General features: G+C 45.1%; 1 protein-coding gene and 1 pseudogene across 2 annotated transcripts; one reads left to right on the forward strand and one right to left on the reverse strand.

Annotated features, from left to right (window-relative positions):
* Positions 1 to 2125: 2125 nt before the first annotated feature.
* Positions 2126 to 12680, reverse strand: sting1 (stimulator of interferon response cGAMP interactor 1; the record flags this gene model as incomplete). The annotated part of the gene is made up of 6 exons (XM_080527106.1): positions 2126 to 2334; positions 2673 to 2859; positions 3461 to 3702; positions 4167 to 4275; positions 12188 to 12356; positions 12454 to 12680. The coding sequence occupies 6 exons, from the start codon at positions 12678 to 12680 to the stop codon at positions 2126 to 2128; spliced, it is 1143 nt and encodes a 380-aa protein (XP_080383232.1).
* Positions 9975 to 11647, forward strand: LOC308153119 (polyadenylate-binding protein 1A-like; annotated as a pseudogene). The gene is made up of 3 exons: positions 9975 to 10846; positions 10972 to 11397; positions 11513 to 11647. The product of its transcript is annotated as a polyadenylate-binding protein 1A-like (transcript).
* Positions 12681 to 18227: the final 5547 nt, after the last annotated feature.

Genomic DNA, 18227 nt, shown 5'->3' on the forward strand with positions numbered 1-18227 from the left:
GCCTTTTTGCATATAGTCAAACTGTATCTAAGCAGAGTCTACATATCTCACTCACTCAGTTATCTGATGTAATCGCAGCGAGGCACTGATAGGATCAATGTAGCTGCTGAGCTCCACACATTCTGCCTGCAGTGGCATATAGCATGAGATCCAATGTATGCACAGTATGAATGATTGACCCTCAGATTAGAAGCGTTACAATAACAATGATGTTTGTGGCTAATAAAGGACTGTATTAAATTATCATCAGCGCCCAGATACGCTTCTATTTACACTATATGGACAAAAGTATGTGGACACAATTCTGGTCTGGGGCTGTTTTCATGGTTTGGGCTCGGCCCCTTAGCTCCAGTGAAGGGACATCTTAATGCTACAGTATACAATGTGATTCTAGAGAATTGTATGCTTCCAACTTTGTGGCAACAGTTTGGGAAAGGCCCTTTCCGGTTTCAGCATGACTCGAGTCAAAGCAATGCCCCCGTACACAAAGTGAGATCCATAATGACGTGGTTTGCCGAGTTTGGTCTGGGAGAACTTGACTGGCCTGCACACAGAGCTCTGACCTCAACCCCATCCAACACCTTTGGGATGAATTGGAACGCCGACTGTGAGCCAGTCCTTCTCGCCCAACATCAGTGATGCTCTTGTGGCTGAATGGGAGCAAATCCCTGCAACCATATTCTAAAACCTAGTAGAAAGTCTTCCCAGAAGAGTGGAAACTGTTATAACAGCAACGGTGGGACCAACTCCATATTAATGTAGTTCAACAAGCACATATGGGTGTGATTTTCAGGTCTCCCAACACTTTTGTCCATAGTGTATATGCAGTGAGAAGCTGAAATAGAAATCTATCAGGTGTGTCTGTCAGGTGTGTCTGTCAGCTGTGTCTATCAGGTGTGTCTGTCAGGTGTGTCAGATCTATCAGGTGTGTCTATCAGGTGTGTCTATCAGGTGTGTCAGATCTATCAGGTGTGTCTATCAGGTGTGTCTATCAGGTGTGTCTGTCAGGTGTGTCTAACAGGTGTGTCTATCAGGTGTGTCTATCAGGTGTGTCAGATCTATCAGGTGTGTCTATCAGGTGTATCTATCAGGTGTGTCAGATCTATCAGGTGTGTCTATCAGGTGTGTCAGATCTATCAGGTGTGTCTATCAGGTGTGTCAGATCTATCAGGTGTGTCTATCAGGTGTGTCAGATCTATCAGGTGTGTCTATCAGGTGTGTCTATCAGGTGTGTCTATCAGGTGTGTCTATCAGGTGTGTCAGATCTATCAGGTGTGTCAGATCTATCAGGTGTGTCAGATCTATCAGGTGTGTCTGTCAGGTGTGTCTATCAGATGTGTCTGTCAGATGTGTCTGTCAGGTGTGTCTGTCAGGTGTGTCTGTCAGGTGTGTCTATCAGATGTGTCTGTCAGGTGGGTCTGTCAGGTATGTCTATCAGGTGTGTCTGTCAGGTGTGTGCTGATTGTGAAGCTGAGGGCCAGGTTGTTTCACTGCCCCCATTGTTTAGATGTCTTTGAATAGAATGAAACAATGTACTTAGGGAGATTCAAGAGTGCATCCATTTATCCACAAAACTGAATTACAAAAGTACAAGGAAGTAACATTCAGAACAAAACTACACAAAGAACTATAACCAACCCAAAAATGGTTACACAACCAATGTACAATCCAGAAAGAGATAGTTCCTTGCATTTGTATTGCATTGCATTCACAGTTCAGCAGTTGGATATTTAATAGATGGCTACTTATTTAAGTTTCATAATCTAATTCTAGATTATATCCTGATATTCTAGACTCCCCTGATATTTAAGTCTGTACGGTGTGTGTATACTTGAGTAGCTGAAACTGGTGAATAGGTGAGTTACAACAGTATATGATGTCGTGTTCCTGTTATACGTTATTATTAATAGTATATTATTATAATATGTACTTTTTTGTTTTTGCAGAGGTGGATTTTATCACTCTAAAATATGCAGGGTATGCTATCCTTTTCATTATCCCTCCCCAATGACAGCAAGTTGAGCAGGCAAACAGGCGAGTTGTAGTGTGTCATTTACCTGCTTGTGTGTGTGTGTGTGTGTGTGTGTGTGTGTGTGTGTGTGTGTGTGTGTGTGTGTGTTTATGATTATCTGAATTCGTTCTCAACTGGCTCCCTGAGAGTCCGCGGCATGTCGTGGCTAATCATGAGAGATGGCTCTGTGCTCATAGGCTGAGCTGGGTGCCAGTCAGCTGTGGGCTGAGGGGGCGGGGGCATGTAGACCTCCTCCTTCTCCTGCTGCTGCAGGCGCCTTAGGATCACTTTTGACAGGAAGTGGGGGTCATCCTCATGCTCATCTACAGGAAGAGGATGTATTGGGTCAGAAGTGCAAGATAGAGATATTGCAAGATAGAGAAGACAAAGAAAAGACAGAGAAAAAGACAGGCAGACAGACAGACAGACACACAGACACACACACACACACACACACACACACACACACACACACAGACAGACACACAGACACCACACACACAGACGGACAGACGGACGGACGGACAGACTGACAGACAGGCAGGCAGACAGACACACTGACAGACAGACAGACAGACACAAAGACAGACAGACACACTGACAGACAGACAGACAGACACACTGACAGACAGACGGACCGACAGACAGACAGACATCTAACCATTGAGGAGGATGAGACTGTAGCGGTTCCTGCACTCCAGAGAACAGTCCAGTATGTCCTGGAGAGTCCTGTAGAACAGCAGCACCTGCTCCCTCCTGTCCCTCTCCCCGAAGCCTGCGCTGCTCTCCTGAGACATCCGGTACAGCGTCAGCAGAGGGGTGGCGTACTCCACCACACACTCATGGGGCTGCAGAGACACAGACAGAGACACACACATCCATACATAATTGCACAGACATGCACGCATATACATACATGCAGAAACACACACATAGATACACACACACACACACACACACACACACACACCTACACACACACACACGATATGTGCGACATACTTAACAACAGACAGTAAACAGGGCAGCGCTTTGGGCTTTCCAAGTCTGTTCACACAGTTAGCCACAAGGTGGTGACAGTGTTAAGCTTTTCCAGCACTTCAAAAGCACTCATTATTAGTTCACTCATTTAGCCACAAGATGGCGTCAGTAGGATGTTAACGTCAAAATAGCCTAAATGGGCATTTTGAAAAGGGGATGTAAAGTTAGAGGAGTTAAATTCAAGCCAGATAAGACTAGTGTGTAGTAATAATGGCTGAGATTAAAGGGATAGTTCAGCCTAGGCTTTTTTTATGTGAAAATACAAACTTACACAACAGCCTACTGGTAGCAAAGTAGAAAACTAAACATACAAATAGTATGAACCATCCCTATAAGCAAAATGTCCTACTTGGCCAACTGAAACATGTAACATGTTGACATCAATTAACTTGTAACTCCCCCGCCTACCTGTTTGTTCTCGTCCAATACACAGTAGACGCTGTGCTTGTAGACACGGCCCCGGACCCCTGCCGTGTTCATCTCCACGTTTGGGAGGTTGTCGAAGAAACTGATGTGGGTGTCGTCGTCCTCCAGCTTGTGGCAGATGTTGGTGTTGATTGGCACGAGGATGAGGAGTCTCCTGGAACCGCTGTTCAGAAACAGCCCGGCGGGGTGAGTGGCCCGGAACTCTGCAATGGAATCCTCCAACCCTACCAATCAAATCAAACTATATTTACATATTCATACATTTGTGAAATAAAAACAAACTAATACAACAGAGAGACTGATGCAAGGCAATGGATGAAAGTGACTCAGATGTAGTAAAAAGGCTGCGCTAGGTCGGTTAGTTACGCACACTTAGCATACTTAGCATACTTAGTATACTTAGCACACTTAGCATACTTAGCATACGTAGCATACTTAGCATACTTAGCATCAGGGCCGGCCGATGGCATAAACAGACTAAGCGCTCGCTTAGGGCCACAACCAACTAGAGGGGGCCACATTAAAATGTGTCCAATAGATTTCCAAGATAAGAGAATCCTAAACCCATATTTACGCACCAGCTGATGTTCAGGACCACGATGTCCCTGATGACACGGAGTCCGCGGGCACCACAGGGTCTGACTAAGTGTGTGTGTGTGTGTGTGTGTGTGTGTGTGTGTGTACTCACGTGGCAGCACCAGTTTCAGGTAGCCCTGGTAGAAGGACCAGGCCAGGCCGTGGGCCACGTTCATCTTCCCCCCCTCACAGATCTCTGACACCTCCACCCGAGAGGGCCCCTGCAACCACACACACACACACACTGATACCTTAGGGTGCATCCTAACCCTAACCCTGACCCTAACCCTAACCACACACACTGATATCTTAGTCTGCATCCTAACCCTAACCCTAACCCTAACCACACACACTGATATCTTAGGGTGCATCCTAACCCTAACCCTAACCACACACACTGATATCTTAGGGTGCATCCTAACCCTAACCACACACACTGATATCTTAGGGTGCATCCTAACGCTAACCCAAACCCTAAACACACACTGATATCTTAGGGTGCATCCTAACCCTGAATGAATTATCTTTATTGTCATTGCAACAGGTACAATGACATTTAAATGCAAGATGCTAACAATCAAACACATTCCTAGATAATAAAAAACAAGAATGAGACATAAATAGACATAAATAAGGGGGATATAAATAGGGGGATAAGTGATCGGTAGGAATCTGAGAATGTGAGAATGTGAGAATCTATTATGTAAACGTATATGCTTATATACACCATATGGCCTATTCACAGGGTGTTATATAGACAGGGGGGAGTTAGCATGTAACTGTGTACTTTTTATAAACATGTAAACGTATGAACTAGTAACTTATATACAGTATATGAAACCTAACACAAGAATGTAAACATATTGCAGGGTTATAGAACATTGCACTATTCCTTTGGTTATTGCACAGTAGTTTCTCATATTGCACAGGGGGTTACAGAGGGGATTTTTGTTTTGTTTTGCTTAGATCTTAGCCGAGTTTAGTGCACTTATGGCCCTGGGGAACAAACTGAACTTTAGTCTGTTAGTACGGGTGGGCATGATACTGAAGCGCCTGCCTGAGCGCAGTCGTATGAAGTGTTTGTTGCCAGGGTGGTGTGGGTCCTTGAGGGTTTTGACTGCCTTCTTGAGACAGCGGGAGTTGTACAGTTCTTCTAGGGAGGGGAGAGGGCATCCGATGATCTTCTGGGCCGAGTTGACGACCCTCTGGAGCGCTTTCCTCTCTGCGGCTGTGCAGCTGAGGAACCACACGCAGATGCAGTATGTGAGGATGCTTTCCACGGAGTAGCGGTAGAAGGACACAAGCAGGTCTTGTCTGAGGTGGTAGTTTCAGGAAGTAGAGTCTCTGCTGTGGCTTCTTGACGATCGCCGTGGTGTTGGTTCTCCTGGTCAGGTCATCCTCCAGGTGGACGCCCAGGAATCTGAAGACTGAGACTCTCTCCACGCAACCCTAACCCTAACCCTAAACACACACTGATATCTTAGGGTGCATCCTAACGCTAACCCTAACCCTAACCCTAACCACAAACACTCACTGATATCTTAGGGTGCATCCTAACCCTAACCCTAACCACACACTGATACCTTAGGGTGCATCCTAACCCTAACCCTAACCACACACTGATACCTTAGGGTGCATCCTAACCCTAACCCTAACCACACACTAACCCTAACCCTAACCCCTTTCCTAACCTTAACCCTAACCCCTTTCCTAACCTTAACCCTAACCCCTTTCCTAAGCCTAACCCTACCTCTAACCCTAGCCCTAACCCTAACCCCCCTAGCCCTAACCCAAACCCCTAACCCCAACCCTGGCCCTGACCCTAGCCCTAACCCGAACCCCAACACTAACCCCTAACCCTAACCCCCAACCCTAAGCCCTTTCCTAACCTTAACCCTAAGCCCCTTCCTAAGCCTAACCTTCCTCTAACCCTACCTCTAACCCTAACCCCCCTAGCCCTAACCCAAACCCCTAACCCGGCCTCCCCCTCTTTCCTTCCCAGGCCGCACCTCAAGCCCACTAGGAACACTTGGGCAGGGGAACATAGGGAGCAGGCGCCAGAGAGCCTTACTGGCCCTCCCTCCTAGGGGGCCTCCTTAATATTACCTAACCACACACTGATACCTAAGGGTGCACCCTAACCCTAACCCTAACCCTAACCACACACTGATATCTTAGGGTGCATCCTAACCCTAACCCTAACCACAGACTGATATCTTAGGGTGCATCCTAACCCTAACCCTAACCCTAACGCTAACCACACACTGATATCTTAGGGTGCATCCTAACCCTAACCCTGACCCTAACCCTAACCACACACTGATATCTTAGGGTGCATCCTAACCCTAACCCTAACCACACACTGATATCTTAGGGTGCATCCTAACCCTAACCCTAACCCTAACGCTAACCACACACTGATATCTTAGGGTGCATCCTAACCCTAACCCTGACCCTAACCCTAACCACACACTGATATCTTAGGGTGCATCCTAACCCTAACCCTAACCCTAACCCTAACCACACACTGATATCTTAGGGTGCATCCTAACCCTAACCCTGACCCTAACCCTAACCACACACTGATATCTTAGGGTGCATCTCAATACTCTGAGGAATGTTTCCAGACACACATTGAACACGTGTGTTTGATACCATTCCTTATTCCGTTCCATTGATTACAATGAGCCCATCCTGATGTCTTCCTTCACCTGCCTCCCCTCTTCAGTCACATCATATGCTCATACGGGGCTCATAGAGATCATATGCTCATACGGGGCTCATATAGATCATATGCTCATATGGGCTCATATAGATCAGGCCAGAGCATTCTGAACTCCCTGAAGAAATCAAACAGGCCCAAACCCTAAACATATTTAAATCTAAGCTAAAAACCTTCATGTTTGCAGCAGTTATTACTAAACACAAACACTTCTATCAATGTCTTTTTATTCATGAAGTATTATCTTATTAAATGTTTTATCTATTTACGTCTTATATTTTATTCATTGTCTTTTTTATTTTCTTACTATGCTCCTCTTGCTGTATTTTTTTTATAATGTATGTAAAGCACTTTGAATTGCCCCTGTTGTATGAAATGTGCTATACAAATAAACTTGCCTTGCCTTGCCTTGCCTTCTACACAGAGTATAAGGTTCCTAATACTCTGGACCAAGCCATTGTTTAAAACTAACATTTGAAGCTCAGTGAAGGAAGGTGTTGCTGGTATTACACATTGTTGTACATTAATCTTACAGACAGACAAAGTAACTTTTGCTGAAAATGATTTACATTCGAGATTAGGGTTGGGTACCGAAAACCGGTACCGGTATGGTACAGGTTACTTTACATTCGGTACCTACTACCGAACCGAATTGCAACGGAGATTTCGGTTCCTCGTTTCGGTTCCTCTCTCGCCCCCTGGTGTCCGAAATGGATGTTACATGCAACAGTCAACCGCACGTGACATCGCCTGTTAAAGTTCCACTCAGTTCACGTAATCGAGACTGAATCGCTCTCAACATGCGCGAGGCGACGTGCTTGCAAAACAGTTTTGTAATTGGTCAGAATTTAGCGGGAAATTTGGATTTAACAACGACACAATATTGGCAGGGGGAAATAATTGGAGTCAAATTTTTATAGACAACGGATTTACATGCTGGAAAAACATGCAGCTAAAATTCAGGGAACATTTGGACAATACGAGACACAAGGGAGCTGTGGTCGCATGCTCTTATTACAGGGCAATATGTGCGGTGCAAAAATAATCTAAAATCATCACGAACAGAACGGCGGAGGTACGGGTAAACAGGGCTCATGTCGATGTCATCAAAGGTAAACGTTGTTTTTCTCAGCTGATAATATGCATTACCTTGCTGTTGGTTGTTTACCTAATGCTCCATCTGACTGTCACACTGTGATTTGACTGACGCTGTTGTGTAAACAGTTAATGAGTAACGTTAGCCCGTTTTGTGCATGTACTCTCATGTAGGCCTACTTCGTATTGATGAGCTGATAATCTTTCAGTGTGTGTGTGCAGGGTTCGAGTTATGTGGGAGCCAATGGGAGCTGAGCTCCCATAGAGATGGTCTTAGCTCCCATGAAGGCAGTAAAATCAAAAATCTGTGGGGGTCGCTAATAATACATTACCACAACTATTATTTGATCAAAATGTCAATGTAATGAATATTATTTAATTTATATTATAAATATTGTAAAATAAACACGTTTTCCAAAAGAACTACGCGCACCATTAATCTCCTGTGAATGACAGTATGCCTTTGACTGCCTGCACTTCACCACCAAGACACCATGGGGCGCAGTAGAATATTGTGCAACAGCAAAAGGTTGATTAATCAGCTGTGCGGTAAACCGTTGGAACACACAGTGCACAGCTGATTAATCAATTAAACCAATAGAGTGAGACAGGATATGTTCATCCAAGGTGCCTTTCAGGAAGTAGTGGAGATCGTGCACCTAGCCTATTATTGAGAAGCAAACATTCATTCATTAGCTATACAGGAGTATATACATACAGTAGCTACCATGCCGCCCAAAAAAGGCCACTGCTGCCGACCGGGTCATCAAGCCTAGAAAATTTCGGGGTTTTATCAAAGAAACCTGCTATGACACCTAACGTTAGCCCTGCTGCTACTACTGTTACTGCTACTACTGCTGCTACTACTGAGGACTCTGCTACCAGGCCTGAACGCGCAACACCCACACACAGTTCAGATGAGGGGCAGAATGAAGAGGTAGGGGAGGCAACGCCACAGAACTGGGGAGAAGATCAGTGGAGATCCTGGAAAAAAAAGAAACATCTGGCTATTTGCAAATGAGGATGGCCTTGGATGCCTTGCCTGTAAAGAGGCAAAGACTCTTTTACTTTCAGAGAAAAAGTGGGGAGTGCATTTGGCGGATGCCTGGATCAATGGGACAGTAAGTAGCCCCGTTCAAAAGCAGTTGCGGAAAAAGATGTATATACACCGCGACAGTCATGCTCATAAACGAGCTGTTGAAATAGCAGAGCTTAAACAAAAGGAAGTGCTTCCTAAGAAAGTAGCAGCACTCACTTCCATTATGTACAAGGAGACAGCAAGTTCGTTCAGGGCAGCCTATACTGTGGCTAAAGAAAGGATGCCTTATACAAAACTGAATCCAATTATGAAGCTTAATGAGATGAATGGCGCGATAGTCGGCCCTACTCACCGATCAGATCATTCATGTGCACAGATTGTAGAGCACATTGCACAGGAGATGAAAAATAAATTCATTTCTAATGTCAAATCACTTAATTCGAGTATTAGCATAACAATAGATGAAAGCACAATTCATGGACGAGCGTACATGATTATTTATGTCAGATGCGATGTCACTGGAAATGGAGATGTGGACAATGTGTTTTTTGACATAGTTGAACTTGACCAGGGCACAGATGCCGAGTCCCTGTGCAATGCACTGAAAAACAGCCTTCGATCAGCGGGAATGGATGACGAATTTCTTCGGAAAAACCTAATTAGCATAGCCACAGATGGGGCGGCCGTGCTAACAGGGAGAGTGAATGGACATAGCTAGACTGAAACGGGACTTCCCTCGGCTGCAGGCAGTTCACTGTCTCGCGCATCGGTTAGAATTAGCGGTGAATGACTCATTGAAGGAGGTGACTGGCTGTACTCATTTAGAGTTTTTCCTCTCAAAACTCTATGCTCTTTACCACCAGTCCTCGAAAAATGCAAGGGAATTACAGGAAGCAGCTGCGGAACTGAACCTGCAGACATGCAGCTGGGCTTCTAGAATCCATCTGCAGTACACATGCTGTTCATTTACCTGCAAGTCCTCTGTGAAGAGCTAGATAGATAGACAGTTATTTGTTTCACAAACTTTTCCAAACTTTTTCCAATCTTACAGTCAGCAGACAGACATGAATCCTAGTGCGTCTATTCAATCGATGGCCTCCTTGTATGTAGGAGATCTCCACAGGGACACCACTGAGGGAATGCTGCATGAGAAATTCAGCCCTTCTGGTCCAATCATCTCTATAAGAGTGTGCAGGGATTTGATAACACGCCGATCTCTTGGGTATGCCTTTGTCAACTTTCACCAGCAAGCTGACGCAGAGCGTGCCCTGGACACCATGAACTTTGATGACGTCAATGGAAGACCTATGCGCATCATGTGGTCTCAGCGTGACCCTTCTCTGAGGAATAGTGGGGTCGGCAACATCTTCATAAATAATTTAGTGGAGACTTTTGACAGCAAGCACCTCTACGACATGTTCTCTGAGTTTGGGGACATCCTTTCCTGCAAGGTAGCATCTGATGATGATCACAAAGCTTTGGCTTTGTGCAGTATAATACGCAGGAGGCCGCTGAGAGAGCTATTAAGAGACTCAATGGCATGTTATTGAGTGGCAGAAAAGTGTTTATTGGACACTTCAAATCTTGCGATGAACGAGAGGCTGAACTTGGATCCAGGGCTCGAGAGTTCACTAATATTTACATCAAAAACTTTGGTGAGGATATGGATAACCAACGCCTTAAGGAGAGGTTTGAAAGATTTGGACCAGCCCTGAGCGTCCGTGTCATGACTGATGGCGCTGGTAAATCCATGGGTTTTGGATTTGTCAACTTCGAAAGGCATGAGGATGCCAAGAGAGCCATTGATGAGATGAATGGCCAGGAGATAAATGGGAGATGGATCTACGTGGGCCGTGCCCTGAAGAGAGGAGAGCGCCAGACTGTGCTGAAGCGCCAGTTTGAGCAGATAAAGATGGGCTGCAGGACCAGATACCAGGTGTGTGTTTATGAAAACAATATACATATACTGTACAAGTAAAATAAGTTGATAGTCATGGTAAACATTGTTGATGTATTTGAGGGATGAAAAACATCTCACTAAACAGGGTTTCTCTCTACCAGGGTGTCAACCTGTATGTGAAGAACTTGCATGACCGCTTGGATGATGAGCAGCTGCACAAAGAGTTCTCCCACTTTGGAACGATCACCAGTGCAAAGGTGATGATGGAGGGTGGACGCAGCAAGGGATTTGGCTTTGTGTGCTTCTCCTCCCCTGAGGCGGCCACCAAGGCTGTGACTGAGATGAACGGCCGCATCGTGGCCACCAAGCCCCTGTATGTGGTTCTGGCCCAGAGCAAGGAGGGCCAGACTCACAGAACCAACCAGCACATGCAGAGGATGGCCAGCGTCTGCACCGTTCCCAACCCAGACATCAACCTCTACCAGGTTGCTCCCCCACCTGGATTCTTCATGGCTGCCATTCCACAGGCCCAGCAGCCTGCTGTCCATGTCCAGGACCAGGAGCCTCTCCCTGCCTCCATTCTGGCTGTCGCTGCCCATGAGGACCAGAAGCAGATAATGCGTGAGTCTGTGTGTTTATTTCTATGGATCCCCATTAGCTGTTACAGTTACTGTTACTGATATTTACTCTCCCTCCCTCCAGGTGAACGTCCCATCTCATCCATCCACAACATGCTACATGTCACTGTGCTGGAGGCTCAGTGGGCAGAGGAGGCTGCACAGAAATCTGGCCACATCCCATCTTGAGTTCCAAGCGGCTAAGATCCAGACTTTTTAAACCGACTTCACCGATAAAGCATATTTAAGCATTGAAAAGATATTGCAATATTAATAAATTATTTCATTACAAAATTAAATTGATTGACTCAGCTATGTCTAGAAAAGGGTAAGCTGGATGATACAAGTTAAAGCCCTGGTTGGACCAGATAGACCAGGCCAAGACAAGGCCTCCTTGACCAGCAATGCACCTCCCAGCTCAGCATCGCTGTCTTTCTCTCTCCACGAATCGAGATACACAGTCTCCAATGATTCTATCTGTGGCCATTTCGAGAACTACAGTAGACAATGTTTTTAAAAACATCACAAGATGATGAATGTTTACGCATTCGGGTTCTGTGGGGAACATACCAACGCCACAACCTTGATGACATAACAAGAACCACAACACTGGAGCTGGTAGGAGTGGACCTGTTAGGACTGGGCATTCTATAGTGCAACCTGACCTTAGATGACAGTAACTATGGTTAGTAACTAGTAGGTGTGGGTCAATATTCTCGAGGTTGTGTGTGTGTGTGTGTGTGTGTTGCCCTTGTCTCACCAGGACTCCCAGGGTTTTGAAGAGAGGATAGAGGGCACAGACTAGGACCACCAGGCTGCTCTGACTCTGCTCCAGCTGAGCACCAGCCAGGCCGAACAACACCGCCGCCAGGGTACGGACATCCACACAGGCAGGCAGTAGATCACCCAGTACCTGCCGCCCACGATACCTGGGCAACAGAGAGGGGGGGGATAGGTGATGGGTGGATGGATAGATAGACAGATAGATAGACAGACAGATAGCACCAAACACACACTTTCCCTTACCGAGTATTTGCGTGGAATAGCCACTCCTCTGCGAACAGGAACACTCCATGAAGCAACGGCCCCAAAGTCAGGATGAGTATCGCTGTGGCAACCAGTCTCCAGGTGCTCTCGGGTTTCGACAGGAAGACGGCCGCCGTTGTCACGGCAGCCAATCCCATCGCACATTTCCTGGGCAGAGTCCCACGAGGCCGAGGGATTAGAGACTCCTCCCCTCCCAACTGCTGCATCTGAGAAGCACATAACAATAACAATAACAATAACAACAATAACAATAACAACAACTTAACAAGAAGAGTAAAAAGGGGGATAAAAACAGACTCATCAAAGTACTATGGAGTTGCTAAACCAGTCTGTTTGTCGTACAGTCACTGGATACTTTATTAGGAACAGTATGCTAATACTGGGTACGGCCTCCCGTTGCTCTCAAAACAGCCTCAATTCTTCGTGCCGTTGATTCCACAAGATGTTGGAAACATTCCTTTGAGATTCTGGTCCATGATGACATGATTGCGTCACGCAATTCCTGCAGATTTTTACATTTCATTTCACTTTCAAGCTGTGAATCTCCCGTTCTACCACATTCCAAAGGTGTTCTATTGGACTAGGATCCGGTGACTGGGAAGGCCACAGAAGACTCATTGTCACGTTCATGAAACTAGTTTGAGACGACTTTTGCTATGTGACATGGTGCATTATCATGCTGGGAGTAGATATTACAAGATGGGCACATTTTCGACCATGAAGGGATACACTACAATACAATACAATACTCAAACAGGCTGTGGCGTTCAAGCGATGATTGATTGGTAAAATGTGCCAAGAAAACATTCCCCACACCTTTGGGGTGATGGTAGAACGGTGACACGTGTTCTTAATAAATTTGCAAGCAATGGACACCCTCCAAACAGGTTGTGTGTGTGTGTGTGTGTGTGTGTATGTATGTGCGTGTGTGTGTGTGTGTATGTATGTGCGTGTGTGTGTATGTGTGTGTGTGTGTGTGTGTGTGTGTGTGTGTGTGTGTGTGTGTGTGTGTGTGTGTGTGTGTGTGCGTGTGCGTGCGTGGTGCGTGTGTGTGTGTGTGTGTTACGGTTGGGTTCGCCATTTCCTTGGTGACTCCTTGGTGCCTCCCTCTGGCGGCCCCTGGTGGCCTGGGACGCTACTACACTCCCTGTTCCTGTCCTCGTTGTGGACTAATGTGAGTCACCTCTGTATGTTTGGACTTGTGTATTTATGTCCTCCCTTCTTGACGTTCCCTGCTGATCGATCTCCCTGTTTGTTCTGTGTAAGTGTGCACTCCTGCGTTGTTATTTGTCTGCCTTGCACAAGGAGTTGTGAGCTGCTCTAGCCGGTGGTTCTGGGTAGAAACTGGTGTCAGTCCGGTCTACAGTATTCACTCCGGTTTTGAGCAGCATTCTCCTTGTGGGGCTTGTGTCTTGTTTATGTCTGTTTTAGTAAAGTGTCCTTAGTTGTGCCAACCGCTGCCTGCTGTCGTCACCTTGTCCTGCACCGCATCTGCGCTGCACACACCACCCTTGTTACATTACATCATGTCCTGAGCTGTGTACAGGACATCATTTATCATCAGTAAAATGACAAGGCTCAACCGAACCTGCTGCTCTGTGGAATATTATGGGAGAAGCCCAGCTTTGCTTTAGATTTGAAGGGAATAACAATTTGACATTTCATGGTGCCTGAATCTGATGCTTGCCAATGTACTTGAGAAGAGTGGAAATAAAATATCATGTTTGGTAGTAGGGATATATAGACCCGTCTCTTCAGGTTACACCTTAACTGCTCCTCCTGAGACATCTACTGCCCCCCAGCACTGTGTCTCCAGAGACACCCGCTTTTCCCCTTTACTGTGTCCCCCAAGACTTCTACTGCCCCCCCTCCCCTGTACTGTTTCTCCATTGTCTATACATGTTTCTTCTTGTTCCTTCTCTCACGGAAACTGCCAATGGCCCCGGGCCTGAGCTAGATTATTCTTCCTGCTACGACTGGTGGATTGATGATTCACTTGCTTAGTTAAATGTTATAATTGTAAGTCGCTTTGGAATAAGGCGTCTGCTAAATGCCAAAAATGTAAATGTATATAAATTAATATTCATCTAATAGATTTCTGAAGAAGAAGAAAAAAGATTTCTATGGCTCAGACCAAGGACAACAAGTTAGTCAGTGACATGTAGCCAAATTAACAAGTGTTGTACCAATCAAGCTCAGCTCAAGCAAGTAGCACCCTTGTGTCTTCAACTATGGGAATGATGTTTTCGCACCCTTGATTTGGAAGCCATAATTTGATAAACGTGTAAAGTACCCTAGTACTCCCCTCACTGTTTCTAGCGTCTTCTAGGGTTCTTGTCTAGAAATGTCTAAAAAGCCCCCGACCACTGAAATTGCATGGTGAAAAATTTATCTTATTTTTTTTTTAAAAACAACTCACAGCCCTAGTTGATAGACATTCTCATACCCTAATCACAAATCCAGTTTAAGCTCGGGTTACAATCCAGGCTAAAAGAATCCTGCTTTCGCAAACACCTCAGGACTTACCTTGGCTCTCTGTTGTTGTCGCACTGTACCCAGAGACGGATAGAGATGATGTGTGTTAATGGATGGATAGAGCCAACTCCCCTCTCTCACTGTCCCTCAGGACGGATGCGGAGTGTACTTTGTTCCCTCTCCTGTCTCCTCCTTCTCTGTGACACTGAGCAGTAAAAGTTATAATTTCTAGGAAAGAGAAAGTGAAAGCATGGGAGTGAAAGCAAGGGAGGGAGGGAGGGAGAGAGAGAGAGGGAGGGGGGGAGGGAGGGAGAGAGAGGGAGAGAGAGAGAGAGAGGGGGGCGAGGGAGGGAGAGAGAGAGAGGGAGGGAGTGTACAAACGCTGTGTGTTTGTGGTGGGAGTGCAGGTGTGTATGAGGTGAAGATCCAGGGCGTGGCCCAGGTGTGGTGGTTTCAGCCTGGGTAGAAATTCTGATGAGTTTATTGCAGAGAAAAAGAAGCGGTGCATCGTTGGGGGTTTATGGTGAATTCTGTGTCAGTGTAGTAAATAATACGCCATTTTCAATTCAGTTAAGTCCATGAGTTGACAAATATAAAGTGGAGCTGACCTCAGCCCTGTATTAGACACATACAGCCCTGTATTAGACACATGCTATGCCAGATTGTTGGACGAGGAAGTGTTTATCTTGATCTTCCTGATTTGGAAACACTTCTGGTGGTGACGTCGGCCTGCATGTGACTTCTAATCCCAGATGTAGACCTCATACCCCGACGATGTCCTCTTGGTATGACCGTGTACATCTGGGGCATCCGTGCATCTGTGCGAGAAGTCTGCGGTTCAAACCCCATCAGTTACATTTAGACATAGAAGTATACCTGGAATGGGGAAGGGAGAGCAGTTAAACATAGGTAAGACCTTGTTGGCCAGGTGTGTGTGTGTGTGTGTGTGTGTGTGTGTGTGTGTGTGTGTGTGCGTGTGCGTGTGCGTGTGTGTCAATGTGACAGAGGGAATAAACAGAGGTAAAGGTTCATGCATATTTTATTCAAGAGTAAAAAAGTGGTTCGTCCCATGGGGCATGCTGACAGTGTGAGTGATCAGGGAGTCCAAGAGAGAGAAAGAGAGAGAGAACCATGGAACTCTAGTATATGGCACATGATCTCTGAGGGGCTCGCCTCTCAACATAAAGCACAATGAGACCAAACAAGGATCAGCAGAACGTGAGAGAGCAACCAGCAGAGAGCTTAAGAATAATGTTCATAATTAATAGAATAATAATAATCATAATAATCATAATCATAATAATCATATTAAATATAACAAGAATATCATTAAGAATTATGATTAGAGTACACTTTTCCATTAAAATGTGAAGACACACTCTGTAAGCTGTGCCTGCATTGCTTTACAGCTGAGTTTACCATGCAATCATGCTTTGGCAGCCTGAATGTGTGTGTCTCTTTATAGTATCATCATTCATTCACGCGAGTTTAATATTAAAAACAGCTCCTATATATCAACAAAGAGGGGAGGAGAGAACGAGTCACTAGGTTGGACACCTCATAAGCTTCCAGTCTATACAGCATCATAAAGAAATAATACATTAATAAATAGAGTCATGAAAAAACATGAGAAAAAAAATGAAATAAATACCAAAATGAAAATAAGAGTATGTACAAAACAAAAATATTATCCTTTTGTTCATTAGAAGCGAGAACAAATTAACTTACCTTATTAAAACACAGCACAAATATAATTTCACGTGTTATCAAAGAACTTAACGGCATGCACTGATGCGTTTTTATATAAATGCTTTACAAATAACCTTCAATGACTTCTGGTTGTCTCGACTCACCCATAGCCAAAACAGTCAAACATAACATTACAGGGTTTTTTTCCGCCACCACTGGTATTTAGGCAAGACTAGATAGCAGAGAAGGGGACAGTATAGAAACAGAATGCATAGAATGGACTTCACTTCTATCAGAGCCGTTTCTGAATCACATCTCCTCTGAGTCACGATGTAGATCTATAATATCCCATTCTATCCACTCACATTAAAAAATATATAGAAATGTAATCCATGGAATAGACTTCCCTTCTGTCAGAGCTGTACACCATGTCCATATACGTCACAAACTGTAGGATATAAATATTTCAGAGACAGGAGTCACTTTTATAATTGCAAAAAACTAAATAAAAGCAAAAGTAAAAAGTAAATCTGAGCAATAGCTCCCCAACAGTAATATGTTCCTGATTTGGTAGAGGTTTACTAAGCTTGGAGGTAAGGTCAATCTAGTCACTTACGAGTGTCTCCAGTTCTGTATCATATTCTGCAGTCTGTGACTTTTGGACTGTGATGTATATGTATGTATATGTATGTATCTCTGAATAACAATCCTCTAGAAGTCATATAGTCATACATCATCTTAGCCTGTGTGTCCATTCTAACCACTGTACTTCTACAGATGACCTGGCAGCAGATCAGAGGTGGATGTAGAAGTCGCCCTGCTAAGACTGATCTGAGGGTCCGTTTAGATGACCCTCTGCAACGTCAGTCACAGCCTGCCTGGGGTGTGAGTGTGTGTGTGTGTGTGTGTGTGTGTGTGTGTGTGTGCGTGTGTGTGTGTGCGCGTGTGCGTGTGTGTGTGTATTGATTATGCTGTTGTGTCCTCCATTTCAACCAATCGGTGGGCCAGATCACACTTAGCACATCGCTAACTAGCCAATAGGAGCACCTGAGAGAACACTCAGGTTAGACTGCATTTTGAAATAGCTTATCTTCCACATCGTCATATCTCCTGTTATTGTGTTCATATCTAGTAGAAAAACAGGTTAGACAGCAAAATCTTGAATGTTTGCAATTCGCAATTGAAAGCACAAATGACACCAGTGTGGACACTAGTAATCATACAATCTCAAACACACACACACGCGCGCGCACACACACACACACACACACACACACACACACACACAGTCCCACATTTGACAAAACCATCCTGTCAATCTTCTATCTCACTAGATCCTTATAAAATCAAGCTAATGATGCCAACCACCGCCCTGATAAGCATCCAGTTTAAATGCAAAGAGGAAACAGAATATCATGGTCAGGAAGTCAGTCCCCTCCTCCCTCACCCTCCCCCAACCCAACATTAACTGTCCCCCCTCACTACACAATGTGAACGGTAGCTCTTGTTTTGCATTGGAGGATTCTGTAGTGGTCTCCAGGTGTGGTGAGGTACAGTAAGGTAGAGATGGGACTTGTAGTTCTGTAGTT

The sequence above is a fragment of the Nansenia antarctica genome, assembly GCF_963989245.1.
Source record: "Nansenia antarctica genome assembly, chromosome: 3".
Taxonomy (NCBI): Eukaryota; Metazoa; Chordata; class Actinopteri; order Argentiniformes; family Microstomatidae; genus Nansenia; species Nansenia antarctica.